At 28.5% G+C, this 10,125-nt stretch overlaps 2 protein-coding genes and 1 non-coding gene across 3 annotated transcripts in view; 1 reads left to right on the top strand and 2 right to left on the bottom strand.

Annotated features, from left to right (window-relative positions):
• LOC111679763 (dual specificity mitogen-activated protein kinase kinase hemipterous) overlaps positions 1–4,104 on the bottom strand; it is an 11,797-nt gene extending 7,693 nt beyond the window's left edge. The window contains exons 1-5 of the mRNA XM_046945908.1: positions 3,342–4,104; positions 1,768–2,267; positions 1,518–1,697; positions 1,231–1,451; positions 1,014–1,161 (exon numbers count right to left, since the gene is read on the bottom strand). Of these exons, the coding sequence (XP_046801864.1) occupies positions 1,014–1,161; positions 1,231–1,451; positions 1,518–1,697; positions 1,768–2,267; positions 3,342–3,477 (1,185 nt within the window). The 5' untranslated portion in view covers positions 3,478–4,104. The remainder of the gene's footprint in view (positions 1–1,013; positions 1,162–1,230; positions 1,452–1,517; positions 1,698–1,767; positions 2,268–3,341) is intronic.
• A 416-nt stretch (positions 4,105–4,520) lies between these two features.
• On the bottom strand, positions 4,521–8,382 carry LOC111679755 (protein NipSnap). Its single transcript, XM_046947411.1, has 7 exons — positions 8,312–8,382; positions 7,552–7,637; positions 5,667–5,846; positions 5,431–5,599; positions 5,226–5,350; positions 5,026–5,168; positions 4,521–4,951 (listed from the first exon to the last, which is right to left on the bottom strand). Exons 2-7 carry the CDS (start codon positions 7,599–7,601, stop codon positions 4,803–4,805), a joined length of 816 nt encoding a protein of 271 aa, XP_046803367.1. The 5' UTR covers positions 7,602–7,637; positions 8,312–8,382; the 3' UTR covers positions 4,521–4,802.
• A 1,237-nt stretch (positions 8,383–9,619) lies between these two features.
• On the top strand, positions 9,620–9,691 carry Trnad-guc. Its single transcript has one exon. It is a non-coding gene; the product is annotated as a tRNA-Asp (tRNA).
• The last annotated feature ends 434 nt before the right edge of the window (positions 9,692–10,125 follow it).

The raw sequence follows: 10,125 nt of genomic DNA, 5'->3' as shown, positions 1-10,125 counted from the left end.
AGTTCTGTTCTAGTTCTGTTCTAGTTCTGTTCTAGTTCTGTTCTAGTTCTGTTCTAGTTCTGTTCTAGTTCTCTTCTAGTTCTGTTCTACTTCTGTTCTAGTTCTGTTTTAGTTCTGTTCTACTTCTGTTCTAGTTCTGTTTTAGTTCTGTTTTAGTTCTGTTCTAGTAACAAATTTGAACCTAAAAGAGGACAAAATATTTTTTTTTAATAATTTTAAACTAAAAAAATTTATTAAAATCTAAGTTTAACTTAAATAAAAACATGCAATTTTTAGTAGAAAAAAATGAAAATGTTACATGCAAATTATTAAGAATTAGTAACAAATTTCTAAAAATAAAATGTCTTTTAAATGTTGGTTAACAAATTACCACAATTTATTGTTGTTGGTGTTTCTTTTGTTGGATGAAATGTGTTTTTTTAATAAATGAGTGTAACAAATAAACAAAACAAGTGTAATACTTACGGGGAGGTGGGAGAGTAGTTTCATGAAAGGTTTTTTGTTTTTTATATAATTGATTGTAACATTTTGTAAGTTTTTTTCTTTCTTTTTTGTATGATAATGTAAGGTTTTAACGTAATTTCTTTTTTTTAAAAATTATAAATTTTCTTGAAAATTTATGTTTTTCTTTATTGTAGGGGAAATTTAATTAAATTGTTTTTTTTATATTGTATGGTATTTGTTTTAAGGTTTTAAGTTACCTACAAATAAAAAGATTAATAAAAAATAAAAAATAACAATAAAAAATAAAAAAAAAATTAAACAAATTTTACAAAATCATCATAACCAAAAGTTTTAGTAAGTTAAAAGGTAATTCTTAAAAATTTTCTTTATACAATTAGTTGAAAAAACTTTTAGCCGTGTAAATAGTTAAAAAAGATTAAACAAATAAAATAAATAATAAAAAAAGGCAAGCAATTAAATTAAAAAATTTCTTCTATTGGTTTTTTTTTTCTTTTAAATGAATTTTCAAAAAATTGTTTAAAATTATATTGAAAAAAAAGAAAATCTACTTGCCTACGTTGAGTTTTAATGCCGGCAGCTTCTACAACAGATTTAAACCAATAGGGTATATCAACCTCAGCTTGTTCATAGTACTTTATAAAATCTAGTTCTAAGAGTTGAGGATATTTAGGTCGTAAATTATGATTTTTTGTTAAACTGTAAAGATATTGCAAAAAAAATACATAAATTATAAAGAATTTCTTGTTCTAAACAAACAACACTCACCATTTACTAACAAATTCATGAAATTGATTACTAAAATGAAAGTTATCATCTTTTGGCAAACGTGGCGGATCTGATTCCAAAACTTTTGTTAATACCTCAAAATCGGTATTACAGCCTTCATAGGGTGAACGAGCGGTAGCCAATTCAACCAGTGTTATGCCCAGAGACCAAACATCAGCACGTATATCATACTTTGGTTTTTTAGGATCGATACGTTCAGGCTGTAAATGAATGAATTAAAATTATAAAAAAAATCTATCTTAAAGAACACAAAAATTTCAACATACCGCCATATAAGCCGCACAACCAGCTGATCTAGTGGCCGCTTTTGAGTCCACCAAACGCCCACTAATACCAAAATCACATAATTTTATATTGCCACGTTCATCGATTAAAATATTTGAGGGTTTAACATCACGATGTATAACGCCATGTTTCTCTTTTAAATAAGACAAAGCTTTAACCGTCTAGAAAGCCAAAAACCAAAAAAACACAATTAAACAACAAATAAATTTATAATTTAATAGTCAAACTCACTGCCACTGTCACCTTCCCCAGTATATTTTCCGGTACTGGTTTCTTTGATAACTTTAACAGCTTATCAAAACACATCGACATCAATTCCATACAAATCCAAACATCAGCATCCGTTACAAAACAACCCAAACATTGTACTATATATTGGCAGTCATGTGATTTTAAAACTACATCCAAATCCATTAGGATACGTTTATTTTCCTCAGAATTGCCAGTACGTCGCATTTGTTTTACGGCAATTATTGTATTACTGGGTTTGTGGAGCATTTTTACAACATTCCCACTGGTGCCATTGCCCAAATCACCCAAATGTTCGAGATCTTTAATATCGGAGTGGTATTTGTGATCGTTTATCGTTAGTATACCAGTTTGTTTGTGAATTTTCTTTAGTTTTTTATCTGTTTCAGATTCAGCGGCAGGTCCGGTGGGCTTTGCAAAAGCCAATTTCATATTATTGCGATTTGTCATTGTGGAACGATTTGTTGACGATAAGTTGTCCACTGGAAAACAGGATTAAAAAAAGATATTAGAACACAGTTAAAAAACCCCATTTCAGTTTAACCAAATCTGTTCTAGTTCTGTTCTAATTCTGTTCTAGTTGTATTCTAGTTGTGTTCTAGTTCTGTTCTAGTTCTGTTCTAGTTCTGTTTTAGTTCTGTTCTAGTTCTGTTCTAGTTCTGTTCTAGTTCTGTTCTAGTTCTGTTCTAGTTCTGTTCTAGTTCTGTTCTAGTTCTGTTCTAGTTCTGTTCTAGTTCTGTTCTAGTTCTGTTCTAGTTCTGTTCTAGTTCTGTTCTTGTTCTGTTCTAGTTCTGTTCTAGTTCTGTTCTAGTTCTGTTCTGTTCTAGTTCTAGTTCTGTTTTAGTTCTGTTCTAGTTATTTTCTAGTTCTGCTCGTGTTCCTTGGAAACCTTTACATATCTTATGTTTTCAAAATATAATACTCTGCCCTAAATTGTTTATTGATATTTACCACTTTACAAACAAATATTTCATTGAGATTTTCAACACATTTCTCCCCCTTCTTCCAAAAGCCCACAACAAAAACTGTTATTAAAGAAACATTACTCCGGAAATACCAAAAACAAAAAATTCCAATAGGCTGTTTGGTGGTTTGATTGAAATCTGCTTTCATTAAAAGCAAAACAATAAAAATAAAACAACAACAAACACACACACACACAAAAACACTTTGACAATAATGAAAACAAAAACATACAGCATAAACGAAAAAAAGAGAAAAAAGTCTAAGAAATTCAATACAAAGCAAACAAAACAAAAATTGGGAGACTGAATTATGTTGTTGTTGTGTTTATTTACTTTTATTCGCAAAAAATCAAGCAAAAAAACATTTGCAAGAGGGTGGGTGGTGGTGTTGTTGCATTGATAGAAAGAAAAAAGAAGCAGCTAAGAAAAAAGTGGTGGAAGTAGTTAAAAAAAGACCAAAGAAAATTAAAGCAAAAGCAAATAAATACTTTGAATGTAAATGACAGGCGATGTTAAAGTATAACCCTCCCCCAACAAAACTTTTTTAATTTTTTTTAAACAATAATTTTTTGTTTTTTTTTTAATACTTACAACCCGTTAATTGTGGACGTACTAAGGTGTTTGGCCTGGCAAGAGGCATTCTTGGTAATCTGGATTCATTTTCTGCCTGCAAACGTTCTTCCAGCGATTGTAATTTGCAGGTTATAGTATCCATTGAGGTGTCCATTTCTCGAGAGTGTATTTAGCAAGTGTTTGTTTTGTGTTATTGGAAATTTGTAGCAGCCAGCCTGTTATAAGGCGGTTTTTTCTTTAGTTACACTTTTTTGTTTTATAACTTTTTTCTTATTTAAATTGATTAAATAACTTTAAAACACTTTTAATTTTTTTGACTTCTTTACAATTTAAAAGGTATAGAGGAGGAGGTTTTTGAAAATAAAGAAAAACAAAAACTTAAATACACAAGAGTTGGTTGGTTGGTTGGTCGACGACGACGTTAAATGGTGGCGCTCCTCTTCTGCTGTTTTCTTTCTATTTTCACTCTCTTTTTTTCCTTTTCAGGCTTTCTAATGTTGTTCGTTGGTCTCTGCTGCTGCTTCTTGTTCTTTGTATAAGACGACGACCGTAGTGAAAAAATAAAATCATACGAAAAAAAACCAGCTATCTTTTAATTTGCAAAATTTTATGGCTTTTAATTTGTTTGTGAACTTTTGCGTTTATGTCATTGTTTTCTACACACTTTACACTTTGGTTTTATATAAAAATTATAAATTATTGTTAGAAATTTCCATTAAAAAAATTAAAAAATATTCAATAACTCTTTCATATATCACTTCACTTTTCAATGGAAAAAATTTATTTTTATGAATAAAATAGAATGACAAGTGAAAAATAAGGCAAAAAAATATACTGGCGTTGCCAACTTGTTGAGTAATATTTGACACACAGAGTTGTATGTGAGAGAAAGAGGTTAGACGAATAGGTTGTGAACTTGGCTTAAATTAAGTGTTTAGCTTTAATTAAAAAGATTTTGTTTAAAGTTTTATGAATTAAAATTATTAATAAATTATATATAAAGTTAATTTTTGTATTCTATAGAATTTATTTGTTATTAAAAATAAATAAAAAGTTTTAATTAACTGTTAATTAAAACAAAAATTATGAAGTTTAGCTTAAGTTATATTCAAATAAAACTATTTATTTTCGATATTTTTTTTTTTTTTTGTAAAAAATCTTTTTTATATATATTTTTCTTTGTAATATTTTAATAAATGCTGTTCAACAGTTTTTATTATCATATGTATACATAATTTTATATTCTTAAAAATTAACAAAGTTGTGGTTGTTTGTTTTTCGTAAAGCCCATCGATTTTTTTAACAATATTCAATATTTTATAACAATTTATATATATTTATGATTTTTTTCTGAATGCCAACTATTTAATTAAAAAATAAACTTTTGACGAAAAAGAAGAAAAAAACTAAAGAAAATGTGCGTTTCGTTGAAGCTAAGATCACTTTTAAATTTAAAAAAATTAAAATAAAAAGAAAATCTTATTGGGTGGGGGAAAATTCCGTAGGAGCCAAAATGCGGCAGTGCATTTCCCTAATTAATGGCACGGTATAAGCAACACATTCATCCCAGCCGGGCGAACGCCAAGAAGCTTCACGGGTCTCTTTACGTTCAGCCAAAGATTTGTAGCCTTTGTTTTTCCATAGGGAATAAAAAACATTAATCTAAGAATTTTCAAAAAAAAATAAACTAACAAAAACTTACACCAAATATGATGAACATTATAAAGGCGACCAATTTGCGAAAAGAAACCAGCAAAGGCTTCATTATTATGTTTACGGAAATTGATAGCTCTAGCCCAATTATTACCCCATTCAATCATGGTGCCCGGTTTTAAGCGATAAGAACTTTAGAAAACACAAATAAGTTTTGAAAACAGAAATTTTTAGTTAAGCGAAACTTACCGCATTTCATAGATATTTTTGCCGGAGCGCATTTCCATTTGTGGCCAATAGCTAAAGGCCAATAGATATTGCAAATGACGTGATCTTAAAAATTTCGAACGTTCTTTCATCAGTGACATGTATTCCTGTTTGAAAAAAACACATTCACAAAAAAAAAAAAAAAAACAAAATCATAAAATATTTAGAACTCTTCAAAAAAACCCACATTATCGTGCCATAAATCCTCTTTGGCTATATCGATTTTCTCAAAACCACCCGTATATTTCCATAAATGCAAACATTGATCCATATCACCCACATGGACGGTCCAGGAAGCCATCAAATCGCAAGATAAGTTGGCTTTTTTATCTTTGATTAATTGTACAGTAGTTTTACTTTGAAAAAGATTGTATAATAGTTTTTTTTTTAAATATTAACAAAATTATTTAAAAAAAAACTTACTAATTGTTTAAATATTCCGCCATAGAATCAGGTCGAACATTGTGTGTATGTAAAGCGTAAATAATTTCCTTGTCACTTAACATACGACTGTGTGGCTCTTTGGTGGGTTCGATTTTACGCACCAACAATTTTGAAAACCAAGAATCTGATTCATTGCAAGTAGCAGTTGTAGAGATGGAACTGGAAATAAGGGAAATTATAATAAAAATTAAAAGTTATCGATAATTTTACTTTTTCAAAGTTATCGATAAATTAATTTTTTCAATGAAAAAATATCAAGTACCTCACTTTTTTAATAGAAGAGTTATCGTTAACTTAACTAAACACTTTTAAATTCCTTTTCTATGGACAAGTTATCGATTACATAATAATTCTAAAGAAAATTTATCGATAATATAACTTTTTCTAAAAGATAGTTATCGATAAATTAACGTTCCTATAAAAATGTTGTCGATTACACAACTTTACTCAAGAAAAACTTGCGATAAGTAAAGCTTTTTAAATTAAAGTTATCTCTAACTTAACGTTTCTAACAAAAGTTCTCGATGACATGTCTATTCTTTGGAAAAGTTATCGATTTAATCACTTTTTGTAAAGAAAAGTTATCGATAACTTAACTTTAGTAAAATCCATATCGATAACTAAAGTTTAATAAACTAAAGTTATCGATAACTTAACGTTTCTAAAAAAAGTTATCGTTGACATGACATTTCTATGGAAAAGTTCTCAATGACATGTCTATTCTTTGGAAAAGTTATCGATTTAATTACTTTTTGTAAAGAAAAGTTATCGATAACTAAAGTTTTATAAACTAATGTTATAGATAACTTAACGTTTCAAAAGAAAAGTTATCGATGAAATGATTTTTCTATAGAAAAATTCTCCATAACATGTCTATTCTTTGGAAAAGTTATCGATTTAATAAATTTACTAAAGAAAAGTTATCGATAACTTAACTTTAGTAAGTTCCATATCGATAACTAAAGCTTTATAAACTAAAATTTATCGATAACTTAACGTTTCTAAAGAAAACATATCAATAAAATGACTTTTTCTATAGAAAATTTGTCGATGACATGTCTATTCTTAAAGAATATAAAGAAAATTGATCGATAACTTAACTTTAGTAAATTAAAGTCATCGAGAACTAAAGTTTTTTAAACTAAAGTTATTGATAACTTGACGTTTCTAAAGAAAAGTTATCGATGGCGACTTTTCTATAGAAAATGATCGATAACATGTCTTTTCTTTAGATGTTATCGATTTAATAACATAAGTAAAGAAATGTTATCGATAACTTAACTTTAGTAAATAAAAGTTATAGATAACTTAACTCTTCCAAAGAAAAGTACTCGATTATTTAAATTTTCTAATCGATAATTTTTGTATATAAAAATCATCGATAACTTTTTTATAGTTTATCGATAACATTAATTTTCTAAAATTATCGATAATTAACTTTTTTAGTAAAATTATCGAAAACTAAATTTTTTAGTGAAAAGTTATCGATAATTAACTTTTTTGGAGAAAATTTATCAATAATTAACTATTTTTTAAGAATAAAGATTACATAACATTTCTAAAAAAGTTATCGATTACATAAATTTTCTTTAAAAAAGTTATAGATAACTCGTTTATTTAATAAAAAATATCGATATTTCCTATACTATCGATTAATTTTATATTTTTAAAACAATTTATTGTTAACATGTGTTTTCTACAGATTTAAATTCTCATAATTTGTTTATTCTATAGAAAACAAGTCATTGTTTGAAACATTGTTGCTAACATTTTTTAGTTTGAAAATTATATGTTAAACACGTTTTCATAAAACAAAATACTTGGCAACATTCTCTTTGTTAATTTTTATTCTCATTTAACTTACCGCAATGCAGTGGCGTTGCATATGTTAGCAACACTTTTTAGTTTTAACATTTTTTTCTAATAAAATTTTTGTAGCAGAATTTTAGGCTGAAAAAAGAAAATTTTAGAAATTTAATACAATTGGCTTTATTTTTTTTTTAATAAACACAATATTTTAAGAAAAATTTTTTAAATTACAAAAAATTATTAATAAAAACAATGACCTTTAGGTCATAAATCAAGGTGACCTGTATTATCATCAAACGCTCTAACTTTGTTGAGTAAATGTAAGAAAAATGAAAGGCTGAATAAAATGACAAACAAACAAGTGTAAATAAACATTGAATGAAAATTAATTAGCACTTTGTTTTGCATAATGCAAAAAGTAAATAATTTTTGTTTCACAAAAAACAACAACTGCCACGAAACTGACAAATATATATAAATATCTATATTAATGTTTATTTATATTAAAAATATGCCAAAAATACTTTGTTTTTGTACAAATGTTTTTGTTGTTGAGTTAATGCGTTGTTTTTGTTTTTTTTTTTGCAAATTTTTTTTCATTATTTTTATTATTTTTATTTTTGGTTAACTAAATATTTTTTTACAATTTACTTTTGTTTTTTAAACAATCAAAGCTTATCTTTTGCTATAATTGATGCTATATGTTTTAATCTAGTTTTGTCTTGATTAAATTAACAAAACAATTTTCCTATTCTTTCTTTTACACTCAACTAGTATGAGGTTAATTTGCAAGAGAAAAAAACAATTTTTCTTACCTTAGTTTAACAAAAAAATATGTTCGTTTTTAAATTAATTAAATTGTGCTAAATTTAACAAAATTATGTTGTCGAATGGGTTTTTGTATATTAGAAAAATTTTGTTAAAAAAAATAATTAACAAAACGAAAAAAAATTCTTTCGACACTTTCGCAAAAAATACACTTTTTTTGCTACCGCTGCTACTACTTTGACTGGCTGATTGCTGCCCTGCGCCGACAAATATTAACGGCGGCGGCGACTGACACTAAATATGTCGGCGGCGGCTTAAAATCGACTGTAAGCCGGCTAAGTTTTCAACTACGTTTAGTTTTTAAATTTTCAACGATTTTAAATAAAAACGGAATCCGAGAGATCAGAAAGTGGGATTTGGAAGCAAATAGTATATTGTTTATAACAGCAAAACAGAGCAAGCTCAAAAGTTGTGTGAGAATATATGCAGGTATGAATAAAAAATTCTTAAAAATTAAAAACAAATCCTTTCTCCAAGTTTTACGAGGATTAGCCGATATTTAACTATATCCTCCATATAAAACATCTTGCAGAAAATCAGTTTCTAAAAAATTTTGCATTATGAAAATGATCAATAACGTAAAAACAAAACAAATAAAGTCACGCGGGAGACCGGGGTTCAATTCCCCGTCGGTGGAGGACACAAATGATTTTTGCATTAAATTGTAAAGATTTAATGCACTTTTAACTGGAATGTTCTGTAGGCTTCGAAGCTGCATCTATTCCAACGATGTTATTTCTACATCCTCGATAGTATAGTGGTTAGTACTCCCGCCTGTCACGCGGGAGACCAGGGTTCAATTCCCCGTCGGGGAGGACAAAAAGGAAGGATTTTTGCATCATATTATGAATAAAGGTTTAATGTACTTTTAACTGAAATGTTATGTAGGCTTCGAAGCTGCATCTATTCAATCGATATTATTGCAACATCCTCGATAATATAGTGATTAGTATCCCCTCCTGTCACGCGGGATAATGGGGTTCAATTCCCCGTTGGGGAGGAAAAAAGAAAGATTTTTACATCAAACTATAAAAAAGTTTTAATGCATTTTTAACTCCAACATTCTTTAGACTTTGAAACTACTTTTTTTCAAACGATCTTATTGCAACATCCTCGATAGTATAGTGGTTAGTATCCCCGCCTGTCACGCGGGAGACCGGGGTTCAATTCCCCGTCGGGGAGGACACAAAAGTAATGATTTTTGCATTAAATTATTGCAAAGATTTAATGCACTTTTAACTGGAATATTCTGTAGGCTTCGAAGCTGCATCTATTCAAACGATGTTATTGCAACATCCTCGATAGTATAGTGGTTAGTATCCCCGCCTGTCACGCGGGAGACCGGGGTTCAATTCCCCGTCGGGGAGGACAAAAAGAAAGGATTTTTGCATTAAAGGTAAAGATTTTAATGCATTTTTAACTGTAATATTGTGTAGACTTTGAAAGTGGTTTTTTAAACTATGTTATTGCAATATCCTCGATAGTATAGTGTTTAGTATCCCCGAGCCTTTACTTCATTTTGATTCGTTTCGTTTAAGAGTTGAGTTATCAAGGGTAGAGTGTTATAATAAGCTTCATACGCCAAGATTTCGTTAATCGTTGAAAATATATTTGGGAATTCAGTCTATTATCTTGCCTGAAAGAAAACATAGCAACTTCATAACATCATTTTGTTTCGTTTCGGTCTTTTAACAGCGCCTTGCTCTTATTCCAAGCCATTTTGAAGAAAACGTCTAGAGAATATAAGCAGACAGCCGTTTCTTTTTCATCATTTGCAGCATAAACATATATTAGTGGTGAG

This window comes from Lucilia cuprina, chromosome 3 (genome assembly GCF_022045245.1).
Source record: "Lucilia cuprina isolate Lc7/37 chromosome 3, ASM2204524v1, whole genome shotgun sequence".
NCBI classification, from domain to species: Eukaryota; Metazoa; Arthropoda; class Insecta; order Diptera; family Calliphoridae; genus Lucilia; species Lucilia cuprina.
The sequence above is the reverse complement of the archived record's forward strand: the minus strand, read 5'-3'. Positions and strand labels throughout refer to the sequence as shown.

What these genes read in the sequence shown, in the direction of transcription:
- LOC111679755 (XM_046947411.1), bottom strand. Translation starts at nt 7,601, where the DNA reads ATGTTAAAACTAAAAAGTGTTGCTAACATATGCAACGCCACTGCATTG. An exon ending in GCGGAATATTTAAACAATTA is followed by an intron (nt 5,600 to 5,666) that starts GTAAGTTTTTTT and finishes TCTTTTTCAAAG; the next exon opens with TAAAACTACTGTACAATTAA. An exon ending in TAATGTTCATCATATTTGGT is followed by an intron (nt 4,952 to 5,025) that starts GTAAGTTTTTGT and finishes GGAAAAACAAAG; the next exon opens with GCTACAAATCTTTGGCTGAA.